Source organism: Cupressus sempervirens, chromosome 2 (genome assembly GCF_028749045.1).
Source record: "Cupressus sempervirens isolate cs-2001-9-10 chromosome 2, ASM2874904v1, whole genome shotgun sequence".
Taxonomy (NCBI): domain Eukaryota; kingdom Viridiplantae; phylum Streptophyta; class Pinopsida; order Cupressales; family Cupressaceae; genus Cupressus; species Cupressus sempervirens.
The window spans coordinates 84,980,236-84,996,404 of record NC_143119.1 but is presented as its reverse complement, the minus strand read 5'-3'; the positions used below and the strand labels follow the sequence as shown (position 1 = coordinate 84,996,404).

Below are 16,169 nucleotides of genomic sequence, written 5' to 3'. Positions count from 1 at the left end.
ATAGCACATTAGACATGCTACAAATATTGTGCAGGACTCAATCTTATGATAGTAGCTCCAAAGAAGTTTTGATTTAGGATTCATTAGTCATTTGATGATCATGCTAGATAAAGTGAGAATTTGAAGCAAATGTCTCTGATGATTGAGATTATGAGTATTCTTCTATACCAAGAGACTTGTCAATGCAGTAGAGGCAACCTTGGACAAAGAGAGGCAGCACATAGAATATATGTTCCACTCAAACTTTTGATGATCTTGGTTGTATTGATTCAGAGGCAGTAGACCATGTCAAGATGGATTCTCCAATGATCAGAAACTATAGAAGTTAAAGGACTATGATTCATGGGATAAAGTTTCATGTTTGTAGGTTGGAAGGCCTTATGCTATCAGGATATCTATTGAACTGGGGAAGCATGACGCAAATTGTTGCTAGGAGGTTAGAAGGATGATAACAAATTCAGAGAGAGTCTGACACTTCATCAAAGACAAACCTATGCTAAGAGGTCAAAAAAGTTTCTATTTGACTCAAAGGGAGTTTTGACAGTTTATTAGTAACCTTGACAAGGAGGTTAAAAGATTGGTGTTTCTTCATGAAGAATTATTTCCAAGTGCAATCTCTTGTAATACATTCTTGTCTATGAGAGATAAGTTTGAGGTGAAAACCTTATTCTCTAACATGTTTCATCACGGATGCCATGACAACACCACATGACAGTATTTGTGGCAACTTCATGTGAACTTTTGATGTCATGTGTATATGGGCTTGCCCCCTGTGTACATCATGAGGAAGTGAGGACTTCCAAATGATTGTCACTTGTATTTGCAAAAATTATTGGAAGGTGATAATCTTACAATAACTTAAATCATGATATACATTTTATGTAAATGTTGAAATAATCATGATAGATTATATCTTGTAAATCAACAACTAAGTACTAGATGTCATTCACTTGACGGTCTATGAGTTGTTTGTATAAATATATGATAGGTATTTGGTGAATATCATATGTTGATCATCTGGTAGGCCATTACCTTATTGAGTACTTGATGAATATCATATGTTGATATTTTGATAGGCCATTACTCAGAGTATTTGGTGAATACCATGTGTTGATATTCTGTTAGGTCATTACCTTATTGAGTACTTGGTGAATCTCATATGTTGATATTCTGAGAAGCCATTGCTCAGAGTATTTAGTGAATATCATGTGCTAATATTTTGATAAGCCAATACTCATGATATCAAAATGGTAGAAATCTTCTGATCAAAGATTTCCTTATGTGTCATTTCTACTATTACCAATGGTGTAATATTTACCCATATGTTTATCATCCCTAACAAAGAGGGAGTGTTAATGTTAGTGTAGTTTCACTCAGAGAAAACGCACTGAAGATATTTGTATATGTATTAAATACTTTGTATGTGTGTGTGTGTGTGTATATATATATATGAGATATATACTTGATTCACTTAATGTACACATAAATTAGATGTTATTATCTATGGAGACATGCCTCTGAAAACCATATACATATGCTTTGAGAAGGTAACTTGAAACACGGATAAAAATCTACAAGTGCTATTGCAAGTTATAGCATAACAAAAATCATGAAATATTTAACAAATTTAATATTATAAAAAAATTAAAAACCAAAAACATTATAATACATGTACGAATATGATATCATTTTTAAAAAACCTAAATAGCAAAAATGAAAAACTATATAATAATATTAAACATAAAATACATCGTAAACTCTAAAAAACCTAAAACTATAATAACACCTAACTATTGTTGGCCCGCATAAAGTTCGGGCATCGCATTTGGAAAAGCTAATGTGCAAAAAAAAAAATCATGCAACATGACGGAAAGGAATAGAGCATTCATTCTTAGCTCTTGTCTTGCCTCTCTCAAACGATCAACTCCCATGAGTTTTTACACTGAAGTCGAGAGGTTCCAGGCGCAGCTCCATGAGAAGCAAATGGACTTCACAGAACCATAAAGATAGTAGTCGGTCAGCTCGGGTTAAATAACTCACTCACTGCTGCCTCTCGACTGTGGTACATGACAGCTTCAACTCGGGTAGCCTGTGGCAAAAAGGAGAGGCTCCAAGCATCATTGTATAGAAAAACAGCAGTCAAAAACCCATAACAACGGCATTTGAAACCCCTAACTACTGTTTTAAAATTTTTGCCTTGATGAAAAAGCCCGTCCTCACTTCGATACGAACACAAGTCAAATTTTAACAAATTTTATGGAAATATTTGAAGTCCGCCCAAATTTGAATTTCATGCATTGAATGCGGCAAACTCTCTTGCACAGAACTAGAGTATGCAAAGCCCATAGAATATACCATTGATGTTATAATTACTGGTCAGATTTCACACAAGAATTGATCTAACTGTACAGGACTACTTTCAATGTTATAAGGTTGAGCACACTCCAAACAATCACAACCTACATCCGCATGTGTATTAGTGAAAGACCTTACATTCATCATACAGATTATGCAACAGAAAGCTCCACCAGCCCTATTAGACAACTTTATTTTGGCTGGATATATTCCTGAAAATGCACTTTTGAAATTATATCACAGGTTCAAGCCACATTATGAGTTCATTGGGTTTCTTCAGTAATAAACAATTGTTTCTTCTATAGACTCAAATAACATCCCTGAGCAACCTTATGATGATTTCCTGACATATAATGATGGCATTTTTATGTATTTAGATTAGACAACAATTATTTAGAGTCAGATGATAATATCCATTGTATTCAGATTTCAATTTTTCTATCATTCATGATATCATTTGCTTTTCCAAGAAACAGTGTACTTAATACAGCGCATGACTGGCGCCCACATGTTTTCTGAGAAGATTTATATAAGGCATATGACTGCCTCCACTTTTCATCCATGTGGGCCAGACATGCATGCAATGGTTCATCAGGGATTGGAATTTTCCTGATCTCATCTAACACAGAAGATTAGCAATCGGACATTGACTTTTGTCATACTATTGGATTTCTTACAGGATATCAGAGTTCACGGTTGTTGAATTATATTGCATACTAGCAACACATCGACATGTTGATAGAAAACAATATAGATAGGAATCGCTCAAAAAACTCATCCTCCAAAGACAGTCATCCAAATGCGTAGGGCTTATCTAGTTATGATTTAGTAGTTTTGGGTTCAAGCACTTGTTTAAAAATTTGACATAAGAATTTCCTAGGAGCCTTGTTCAGAGGATAAGAAATGCCCCACAAAATCATGTACATTTAATATCCCTAACTTCAATGTCCCTTTTACTGGTCCCTTCAGAAGATTAAAAGTTCTTGCACAAGCTTGAAACTTTCCTCAGAAGTGCAAAGATCTACCCAGGTTAGACATATCAAGTCAATGTAGTCATGGTCAATAAAGAGAACAGGATCTTCCAACAAACCAAAGATGGAAGTTATTCCTAGTTCAACCCTTGACTAGTGGAATCAAAAAGAAAAGTCTTCACTTCATTTAACCTGCTGTCTTTATATGAACATGAAAAATAGAAAAGAAACAGAAGTTAACAAAAGGGAACACCTACTACCTGTTACTAATCCACGCTTCCACCAGTTGTCCTTCTGCCGGAACTTTTTCTGAACCTTCAATGTGCGTTGCCATTGTTATTTCCTTTGGCAAATTGCCAGCATATATACAAGGTCGTATCTTTTGCAAAAAATTGTTGTGTCTAACAGTAATCTCCTCTGAGGTTTGCAATCCATTGTTCCCATCGAAGTCCAGTGCAACCCATTCTTCTTGCATTTCTGGAAAAAGTAATTAAGAAGACTTTGATATGAACAATAGTTAAATGAGAGAAACAATGCAGAAACAAACAATAATACCCAACATACCAAACTGACATACCATCTGCTGATGTCCCTGTGAATTGTACTAGGGCTTTCCTTTCCTCTAGTTGTTCAATTCTTCCTCGAACCCAGAAACGCAGCAACCCATTCACCTTTAGAACCTACAGGACAGAACAGCACTTGAAACCTAAAACTTTAATTTTTCAAAAATGGATAAAGGCAAAATATTTTCAAAATGCTGTGATAGTACAGTCTATATTATCTAATTTCACACCTCCACTGAGGCTCCCTCTTCAACTCCAGCCCATGGCATCAATGTGCATTTTGGATGAACAGTAACTCTCCTAGTAACGTATTCTGAAGATTCTTCACGTATATCTTCATTATAGGAATCCTGACTGCCTTCATAAGATGACTCCTGCTCTATTGTATCTGAGCCTGCCATACTGTTTCAAGTTGGTTAGATCAAAAAAATAAACAATGGAGATGCACACAAGATCTTGTCCTCAGACTCACCATATTATTTTGATGCATTACTATATCTGACAAAGAAAATAGCTGAGTCTATGGATACTTATCAATAAATGTCAGTTGCCTTGCTGTATTATGATAAAATTATGAAGAATAATAAATATTAAATACTAGACCCAGAAGAATTATACAGTACATTGCTCATAAGATTGCCAACCACAGTATTTAAACTCCAACTCAGCAAGACATTTATACTCGAAGTTATTTTGGTATGTCTTTGCAATTTGAAAACACATCCCCCCACAAAAATTCCCGCATTTCTGGGATGGAGACATTTTGGTGATGGGGGGTGATGGGGGGGGTGGGCCGCTGGCGGGGGGACCATCCCCCTGTCACACTGTCACTCCCACCAGGTTGCTGAGAATGCCAGGACATACCAGGAACATCTAGGAGTCTTCCATAGACTCCAATTCAAAACTTCAATGGAATAAAAAAAAGGTGATAACTTTGTGAGAAGGATATTCATAATGAAGGCTTTTGAAGTTTCGGAGGCATTCTTTGTGTTTTTCATCCTTTATCTTCAGGGATGTTCTTGCAGGAAAAGAAGAATAACACATTAGACATGATACCAAATGGACTCAAGCTTATGATAGTAGCTCCAAAGAAGTTCTGATTTAGGATTCATTGGTCATTTGATGATCATGCTTGATAAAGTGAGGCTCTTGAAGCAAATATCTTTAATGATTGAGATTATGAGTATTCTTCTATACCAAGAGGGAGCTTGTCAGTTCAGTAGAGGCAACCTTGGACAAAGAGAGGGAGCAAATAAAAGATATGCTTCAATTAAACTTTTGATGATCTTGGAGATATTAGTTATGAACAAAGCAGGTGGAACTCGGAAGATTCGGTCAAGAGTTTCCGGATCCAGACTAATGATGATCTTCCCATCTCTATCTCTAATAGTTCTTTATGGAATTTCAAAATTCGTGGCACGGGCACATTAGAACTCAAACTCATGGACAGCCAAAGGAAAAGTGGAAACTAGATCAATGCCACTTTGTTTGATATACAACATATCACTTGTAGATGTTTTCTGCAGGAAATCCCTGATATACAAGTGCCAAATATCGGTATCCTTGATGTTTTCACAATATGAAGTGACTTGTGAAGGAGGCATGGAATTGTGATGCTGATCATACTGGTACTTCATTTTTTGAATCTCTTTATCTTTATCTGGAGTGATGTCCTTTGTCATGACAAGTGTGTATGCGCAAGCAACTGTGACATAATCATGTCTTCAAGAGGGGGATCCTTTGTGTATATTTTAGCATTCAAGCGTGAAGTATGGGACTTTTGCATGGAAGGTATGGCTAGAAGTTATTGGGACAGCGAATGTATGCAAATAGTTGAGCTCAAAACTATTCATTTTTATGTTGAAACACACAAAAACCAGTTTTTGGTGTATGAAAGCATATGCGGACAGCAATGATGTTTTATGGGAAATGCATGGAATGGTTGGGATAATGTCTACTTATAACGAGGTTTTGTGTTTTCATCATAAGTAAACGTGCAAGCAACTACCATCACGAGTTTTTAAGTCATGTGGCAGAGGTATATAATGTAAGAATGGAGTGTGTGTATACATGGAAGTGGGATTTTTGGGTGCAAAGACTTGTGGAAAATGAGCTCACTTCATGAGAGTGTTTTCTTTTTAAAGAATGGAGTTTTTAATTCCGACTGTACATACAACTAAGGTGAAATACTTGCAAATACAATTTGGAGAATTTAGACGGAAAATAGGAGCACATCATATACATAATGCAAATCTGAAAATTGAAATAGAAAGACTTGCATAAAAGGAAAAGAACAACATAGCCCTGTGAAATTGGCATTGAATCTTACCATTTTATGAATCCAAAGAGATTTTTAATCTCTTATGCAAAATCTGAAAATGAATCCAAAGAGATCTTTGGATTTACAATGATTCCATGAATAAGAGTTGAATAGACTTCAAATCTTGACTCAATATTTACAAAATGAACGCATTTTTTGAGTCAAAATTCACAGCTTGTCGAGCGTAGGAAGTTGGAAATTAAAAATGCATGATTTTAGCAACCATTTTGACCAAGCAATATGCAATATGCAATGCTTATAAAAAATGGTGTCCAAACCAATATATGCAACCTAAAAAGGATTGTATACAAGCTGGAAATGATAAACAATGCTTTAAATCTTTCCTTCAGGCAATGAGTTAAAAATTTGACGAAGAAAAATGCTCAAGGACAAGGCATTTTTGGGCAAAAATGTGCCCTAAATGAGCTGTAATATGAACAAGATCCTTCTAAATCTGCACATTTGAGGAGCCAAAATGATCCTTAAGAGATTTCATGAAAAAACAACCCTATGGGAAGCAAAAACCATCGAGTTTTGATCATGAATCTTGTGATTCTTTGCTCCAAAATCTCGTTTTTGTCAAGAACACCCAAAATTAGTGGACTTTTGCAAGTCTAACAAACATGCTCTCCTCTAAAAAATTGCCTCTTGCTTGGTTGATCAAAAAACACATGAAAAATAGAGTAATGACACACTTTTCAACCTCCAAAACACAGGTTTTGCAGCCCAAAATCCCCACTCATACAAAAACGCATGTAAAGGAAGTAAAGATGTGGTTTTAGTAATAAAAAGCATGTGTTTTTTCAAGCCAAAGTTATAACGGTTATTAACTTCAATAAAACAGTTATAACTTCAATAAGGACACACTTTTTGGTGTTAAAAACACATGCTTTCCAAGACAAAATTGCCACCCATAGTCAAACACTTGCAAAAAATAATAAAGACGTGGTTTTGGTATGGAAAAGCACATGCTTTGTGCCTTAAAATTGCCACCTTCATGCTTTTGAGCATTAACATTAGCCTAGAAAGGCAAAAACGGGCTTTTACAAAGCTGTAACACGTGCTTTTTAAGTTGAAAAGCCCACTCTTTATATTTATGCCAGTAATGCCTCAATATAGAAAAGCGCGTGCTTTTCAAAACGCATATGCTTTTGGGTTCAAATTCCCCACCTATATGCATTTTAATCATAACTCAAGTCAATAAATACTTTAATAGACTTCTAAAATGCAATAGCATGTGCTTTTGTGTTCAAATTCCCCACTTAAAAGCATTTAAGTAATATAAAATGTTGGCAAGTGAACATATATAGGGGCATGAATTTTGTCATTGATAGCAGCATATTCATCTAGTAAGGTCGCTTGGAGTAATGATCAGTTTTGATTTTGGTTAATGATCAGGAAGTCTGTCAGCAATGAGATTGTTTTGATCAGTGAGCTTAGCAAAGTAAGCTTTATTGGCCACAATTTTGGATATAGCTAGAATGAAGTTTGAATATGATATCAGTATGTTCACTAGTGTTAATATGGCAGTTGGCACATGTTTTGGTTAAAGAATGTGAAGACAGTTTTATATCGCAGTGTATAGGGCAAGTGACAGAGATCGCACATTTTTGGCCTAAAGAATTGAATTGCCTTGTCAATTCAATTACTTGGCAATGTAGGGACAGCATCCTATATGTTGGCCCTCAACTAGCAAGTTTTAATAATTAGATTTGGAAATGTGCTACATGTTTTATCATTAAGGCTGATTAGATAAAGTATTTGGAAAGGTATATTGAGGGACCAGTTTTCACATGTGAAGTATGGGATGATATGCTTATGATGTGTGAGCTTTGTGAATGATCTTATGAATTTGTTTTGGTGATTAGATGCAAGTTTTTGTTGTATGGTCAAAATCAGATTTGAGATATACAGAGGGACTAATCAGATATTGAGATATCAGCACAATCACTTTTGGTATTGTACCTATTACTCAATGCGTAGATTATATATCATCGTATAGCACTGAACTCCCATTGTAATACAATTCCTAACAGGGTTGAGACCTCTAACAAAGTATAGTCCTCTAGCAAGGACTAAATGTAATAATAACCTACAAGGTCAAAATTCCTAACAGAGAATTTTCAGATAAGTACATAGTTGTGGATACCATCCCCACCGGAGTTTTCCCCTTGCTAGGGTTCCTCAAAACAAATCATGGTGTTATGAGTTTCTTTTTGTTGTATGCTTTACTTTTCAGTATTGTTATTTGTGGATGCATATGGTTATGATTTGAAATGTATAGTTGGAGTAAAAATGCATCTACAAATTCATGAAAAAATTGCATAGGGTTGCCTCAATTTTACGAAGTCAAAATTGAGAACAACACATCCTTAGAAGACTTCACCCTCATTTGTGTAATTGATTTGGCAAAGCAAGGATTGGTTTAGTTTCACCCATAGTAACGAGACTCGTCGCAAGTCGGGCGAGTCATCTGAGTCAACAAGTCAAGTTACCTCAGCGGGGTCAAAATGACCCGTGACCCTAGCTCGGCGAGTCAACTGAGCTAACCCACCTGACTCAGCTGTGTGACTTGCCTAACTTGGCTGACTCATATGACTCGGCTGATTTTAAATTTTTTGTCTTTGTAGTTATGTAACCAATGTATGTAATGTATGTGATCAAATTACCTTCTATTTTATGATGTTATTGTGTATTTAATCTTTAATCAATAATGGGTGCATGGAATTAATTTAAATCCAAAAAAATCTCTAAATTTTAAGGGTTTTCTCACTTTTTCGAGTCACAAGCAAGTCTGAGTCGGGTCATGAGTTGAGTTACCCTTGCCAAGTCCAAGCCAGGTCTGAGTCTCGTTACTTTGGTTTCACCTAATCCTCAATGATCTCTTGCATTATTAAAGTTAGCTTAGAGTTGCATCAAGTGTGTGGATTGTGAGAACAAGAGCAAAGTATTTGGTAAATGCAAGTAAGCAATCCAAGGGATTATTGGATGCGAAGTTGGTGATCTGGTTTCGAGATCAGAAGAAGCAGTCCAGTTGACAAGATAGAGGAAGAGAAAGTACAATGATCTTGCTCCTGAAGCTATTTGGAATCTACAACTCCTAACAGGGTTGGAATCTCCTAACAGAGATTCAAAGTCTCCTAACAGGGACTTATATGTACTGAATGTATCTCATTGACTCTTAACACAATTCATCCTCTAACAAGGAACTTTTATATTTGTGCATCATTTTGTAGGTACCATCCCCACCGAGATTTTCCTTTTGATCAAGGATTTTCCTAATTAACATTGGTGTTATTGTGTATGAGTATCTTGTTATGGTTGCTGATTATATTGCTCATATAGTTAAGGATTAATAAGGTTGATATTTGTCATAATAGTTGGATAACTGATTCACCCCCCCGCCCCCCCACTCTCAGTTATATTGGTGGACTTTACTTTCTAAAAAAAAATTTGTCCAACACCAATAGGAACCTTCAAGTCGCCTCTGCAATCTTTTTTTGCAATCTATAACATACATATTGTCTTTGTTCAAGAGAGGATTAGATATTTGTTGTTTCATCTTGAAGTACTATGTTTCTCATTCTACATGGAGCAGTCACAAACCTCACATCAACATTGCCAATTATAAGTAAAGCTTATAAAAGCTTCTTTTGTTTGAAAAGCCAAATGTAAGCAAGGTAAACTTTGTTGTATCACTAACTAGAGGAATCAACATTCACCATTAATCCCCTTGATTGATATTTCTACTGCCAGCATTGATATTTCTAGAACACTACTCACAAAAAGTAATAGACAACTCATGCCAAATAAATTGAATGGACAAAAAAAAGCTCAGAAGCTAATTTCAGTCAATGCAGATTGGCTACATCAATGTAAATAAGCTATTTTAGGCTGGATTGTCCCTTCACAACTTGGCAATACCAAATACAGACTCCACAAATGGAGCCAATTCTATTTTCAGACTCACTGATTAAGAGTCTGTCACATCTTCTAGAAATGTGCTTTTGGTCATACTTGCAAACAGAATTTTACTGCATACTCACTCCCCCTGTTGTGGGGGTCCTTTACATGGGGATGCTCAAGTGATCAGGGATAGCTGCCAGATTCTTAAGCAAGCAATTCTGTTTGGTTCAGTTTTCTGTTCAGATTGGTGGAACTGAAGTTGGTTAACCACGATGTATCTTTCCTTGTCAAAGTGATTTTTTTGTGCAAAGATGTTGTCCCTGCCACCTTGAACACAAGACGAGTGCTAGGATTTTTCCAACATATTCAAGGCAAGAATTCCCAAGCAATGCTATTGCTAAGCTGGTGTAGTTGATATATATATATTTTTTAAATTTTAAAGTAATATATGCTGCAATCCATCAAAACAAAACAAAAGCAAAACCTTTGTTATATTGAGGAGTATATTTGTTAGGTCTCGAAAATATTTTCAATTTCTAGCAAGCACCAAATGATCTGCTTACACTGTAGATCCATAATTGTGTTTACAATCAATTAAAACTAAGGAAACCAACCTTTCAGGCACTTTTCCCCGAAGTTTAAACACCATATACTTCTCCGCATAATTGGTAATTTGAAATTTGTATATCAAGAACTATTGCTAAAGATTGCATATGATAACACATGAAAAGACCTCTATTGACTGGAAATGCTTAACCTGGGTCATCATTTACCAGAAACCATCTCAAGGACATGAACATAATAAAGTATATCAAACCCATGTACACTTCAAGTTTAAGGAAGCGTACAAATCTGAATGCAATCATTTACCATTTTCTAGCCTGCTTTACTTTTCTATGTTGAGGCTCCTGCACCGAGTTAGAACTTGTATCCCTCAAAGGATCATCAATTGAAACTGTCCTCTCCTGGAAAAAGCATACACAGCATTGCAATAGTACAAAGTACAAAAGTGCAATTAAATAGTGCATGTTAACATAATTAAAAAAAACAGAACATACTAACTTTGCCTTGCAACAAATTTCTATATTAAGATTAAGCATACACAAAAAATATCTGCAGTGCACCTCAAGTTGTATTTAAACATCAATGGAATTCTACTTACTGGAGAAATTCCAGCAACCCCTAATTCAAGGTTATCAAATTCGTTGCTCACAACGTAGTGGTACAGCATTTCTGATATGTCTAGCAACTGCAAATTAACAACCATAAGTCATAATTAACTGGAAAGCATTACCGGACAATATGAGACTCAAGATTTATATCCCAAATATCTTGTGAACTAATAATATTTAATGAGAGATCAAAATAAAATCTCTGTAATCAATACACACCTCTACCCATTCTGAACGGAAATCACAGTATGGTGCACGATAGAGCTTAACATGACCATCAGTTGTGCAAACAGCAAGCAAACAGCTGCAACAGGACTGCACATATTAGTTCAAAACCAAACAGATCTCCAGAGTCCATACTATTCACTTACGTAGCAGAATCATTACCACATTCCTTAGCATTGATTAATTGATAGAAATTGCAATTAATTAAACAATTGTTTGATCTTTAGAAAATTCAAAATTGCTTGTCAGACAATGTATATAGTAGCCCTCTATCTTTTATGCAAACAAAGGAAACAAGCCAGAGAAGAAATGAACTCAAGTGAAGAAAAACCAACAAAACAACGATATCCATACCCTCCATTTCCAGCCATTCCCTGTTGGGACCAGGCAATTGATCGAACAAAAGAGCGCACATCCCGTGATAAACTGGTGGGTAGAATACATCCAGCCAAAAGCTCTGCATCCAATATCACCATAGAAAATTACTCATCTAGAATCTTCCACAATTAATTAGGCCCACCATTTGACGACCTAAATAATGAACTCCCTTACTTTCTGAAGTTTGACAGTGACTGTTGGGATGATTGACAAGTTAAAAGCAGATGTTTCTGGATATCATATCTTCTGTTAAAATAGATTTTACTCAGATAAGTGGTATGGTATTGCCTCTTTTGGATATTTTTCAAACCTACAGACTTTTGTCCCGGAAGCTAAGATAGATTTTTAAAATCTGCAAAATTCTCGCTTCAAATGATTTGACATTAAGATATTAGAATGGCACGAAAAGAACAATGGCACAAGAGGCAAATATGGGAGTATAAGTAACTAGCACAAGAACATATACCTTAAATGGAGTCAAATGCATTGACTTCAAATGTAATTGTGGATTCCAACACATACCATGTTGTATCAGTCATGAACTTTATTAGAACCTTTGTAAATTCACAAATCAATATAACAAGTGAATAATCAAAAAAACACATGTTACAGAAATTGGAAAAATACTAAAATAATTGTTAAATCAAGTGATCAGATTTGTTTTGGTGAATCTCATCCATCTGATTTCAGTTATATTTAAGACTGACTTCGTATTGAAGACAGGAGCATTAAAACACTTTGAAGACTGGTAATACTTATGTCTTCATTGGTGTCTTGCTTTTGTCATGGGTATTATATTAAATAGGGAGTTTTCACATGAGTCGCATCTATGAAGAAACCTGCATCCTACGGGGGAGACACTTCTATTCATAAGCGTGCCTCCTAATTTACATGCCTTCCCTGCACACGATTATTCAATCCTATACACTCACAATAGCTAACCATCGGTTAACTATGTCAAAGGTCAGTCCATTAAACATGAGATTGGTGATTTTTTTTTAACTTAATAACAATAGCATATAAATAAAAATATTACATATATATCCAATAGTTTTTATCTCATAGAATTTCTCCAACTTAAGCTATAAAACATCAACACTCCCTCTTAGCTAGGCAGGATAAACACAAGATATAATATTGCCTCAATGTAGAATCAGGAATGGCAAGTTTTAAGGATATCTTTGATCGGAACATATCCACCATTTTAGATATCATCTTGTGATATCAAGAGTAACGGCCTCTTGAATGTCCAGTCACATGACATTCACCAAGTACTTTGAGTAATGCCCTCATGAACATCAAGTTGCATAACATTCACCAAGTACTAAAAAATGTCTAGAAGGTATGTGAACATGTATCCTCAATGATACTTAACATAGGAGCATTCATGGTTTGTTTAAGAAACTTAATCCACAATGAAAGCTATCATCTCTTATGATCTGTTTTAGATATCATAAAATGTCTATCACAATAGAAGGCCATGGTCTGTTTAAGGAACTTAATCCACCATGCAAGTTATAAATTATTATGATTTGTTTCAGACATCATAAAATGTCTATCACAATAGAAGATTAAGTTATTGGAAGATTGTCACCTTTCAATAACTTCTACAGATACAAGTGATAATCATTTGGAGTTGTCACTTCCTCATGATATACACAGGGGGTAGGCCCATTAAAATCAAGTAGCCACACACATGGATTTTCAGACTCCCTCTGAATATCGAATCTTTTGAGTTCCTCATCTTGTGTTGCCTTTGATGAAGTGTCAGACTCCCTCTGAATCACATATCTATCTTTCGTTTCCTACAAGAATGTCCCTAGAGAAAAAGGAAAAGACCAAGGCAAATATCTTTTTATAGCACATATAGAAATACAAATAAGAGAGAGACTGCAATGAATAGATAAATATACTCGAGGAAAATACTTATCTACACATCAACATCCCTAATTGTCCTTGTCATCATTGATGTGTTCATCTTATGACTTTATCTAAATTACTGATGCCACTGTTAGATAAATTCTTCATTAGTTAAAAAAACTCCTTATTAATGTACCCATTCACTATATTAATCTTCTTCTCCAAAGTCTTTTGTTTCTTTATTTATTGATTTCACTCTAAAACTCCTTAATCACTTTCCACATTATAAGGAAGTTTATGCATTTGTCTTCATTTGATTTCTCCCTTCCTCCACATGAATGGGAGATGTTAACTTTCTCAACTTATTTGTCCATTATATGCTATTTATTAATTAATGGAATCCATTATTTATTCGTGCATGACTTTTCTATAGTAGAATCGTCAGCCCCCTCATTTTTTTGTTCTTGCCTTGCGAACATTTCCATAAATAGATTTCTTTATTTATTTATATTCCTTTGGTTTGAATTTGATATGAACATAAAATTAATCAAATTTTCTTCTTTATCGTGGTTTATAAACATCAACTTATACACTCATCATTGGGCATTAAAACATGGGAGGAGTAAACTCAATTGACTTTCATTGGTTAGTCCTTGCAAGAATTCTCAAGTATTTCTAAATATGCAACACCTTAAAAATTACAATCCATCAGTCATTTGCTGAGCATGATAAAATATGTAACCAAACATTAAAATTTATCATGTCTAATAAATTACTTCATATTAGCTTGATTGTTGCTTAAGAAATGATCATTATCACTCGTTCACTTTCCTTACGCTTTGAAATTCATGTTTATTGCTTTCAAAGTTTTATGCAGTTGTGTTCAGTTTCTCAAGTTGAGTCACGCAGGTGAGCACGGTAATATTCCAGCTTTGTATTCAAGTGCATGTGCATAGACTTTTTGATGCAAACATAACACCTCACAAACGCGTTAGTCTTTCTTATCTTCTAATCACAGACTGTTGAATCTGATCCTTCCTTTCCTCCCCCTTCACCAAGCTCATATTAAGGCTCTGATACCATGTTAAATCAAGTGATCAGATTTGTTTTGGTGAATCTTATCTGTCTGATTTCAGTTATATATAATATTGACTTTGTATTGAAGATGGTAGCATTAAAACACTTTGAAGACTAGTATTAAGTATGTGTTCATCGATGTCTTGCTTCTGTCGTGGGTTTTATATTAAATAGAGAGCCTTTACATGAGGAGTCATGTCTATGAAGAGACGCACCTCCTACGTGGGAGACATGTATGTTCATAAGCATGCTTCTTAATTTCCATGCCTTCCATGAATGTGATTAATCAAATGCAATACACTTGCAATAGATAACTAACGGTTAACTGTTGTTTTTTTTCAAGATCGCTGCAAATGTACTAAGCACAACCATGTATTTTGGTATGTGTTTTCCAATTGCAACCACCTCTTATATTTATAAGAGAATGGGAGACATAATCTCTTAGTTATATATTATATATTATAAATATTTAATATCTCTTAATATTAAAATTTTATATATATATATACATATCATGATGTAATTTATCCAAGTAAAACTACAAAACATCAACACTCTCTCTTAGCTAGTGAGGATAAACACGACCATATGTTAACTCAATGTAATATACAAATATTTTTTATCAGAAGATATTCAACATTTTGATATCACATTTGATATCAAGATTATTGGTCTTCCAAAATATCAACACATGATATTCACAAAATACTCAAATAAAGTTTGATATCACATGTGATATCATGAGTCTTGGTCTCCTAGAATATTGACATTCGATATCCACCAAGTACTCAAAAAATTTTGATATCACATTTGATATCATGAGTATTAGTCTCTCATAATACATGATATTTACCAATTACTCAAAAATGTTTGATATCACATATTGTTACATCCCAATTTTTGACCTAATTTGAAATATAGCCATTGAGGTTCACATGAACTCAGTTGGCAATTTAATTTGTCATAATCTAGCGAAATGGTAAGTAGTTAGTCGTTATGATTTCAAGTGAAGATAACATGCTAGTTGATCATTAATCACGAATTCATGGAATTGAGAAGACGGTTAACTGTTATGAGTAATTATGATTAAATAATTCATTATGATAATATAATTTAACTGTGGGAAATTTCCTTGCAGAAAACATGTCGAAGGGGGTGGAAGCATTGTCAGAAAAGAATTAAGCAGGAGCATCACCATCACTGGGCAGATGGGTAGAGGATCTCGAGACTTGAAACAGGATGCATCTGTGGGACCTGCATGAGCTATTTAAATAAATAAATTGAGAAAATAATTGGGTTAAAAATATAAAGTATCTCAAAGGATTTTAATTTATCTTTCATC

The 16,169-nt window shown here is 34.8% G+C and overlaps 1 protein-coding gene across 3 annotated transcripts in view; it reads right to left on the bottom strand.

Moving 5' to 3' along the window:
• LOC149571156 (Transducin/WD40 repeat-like superfamily protein) overlaps nt 1-16,169 on the bottom strand; it is a 100,294-nt gene that overhangs the window by 52,974 nt on the left and 31,151 nt on the right. For all 3 annotated transcript variants that reach the window (XM_089812725.1, XM_089812727.1, XM_089812726.1), the window contains 7 exons: nt 11,867-11,969; nt 11,507-11,591; nt 11,278-11,364; nt 10,986-11,080; nt 4,120-4,291; nt 3,904-4,006; nt 3,587-3,803 (listed from right to left, as the gene is read on the bottom strand). In XM_089812725.1, the coding sequence (XP_089668851.1) occupies nt 3,587-3,803; nt 3,904-4,006; nt 4,120-4,291; nt 10,986-11,080; nt 11,278-11,364; nt 11,507-11,591; nt 11,867-11,969 (862 nt within the window). The remainder of the gene's footprint in view (nt 1-3,586; nt 3,804-3,903; nt 4,007-4,119; nt 4,292-10,985; nt 11,081-11,277; nt 11,365-11,506; nt 11,592-11,866; nt 11,970-16,169) is intronic.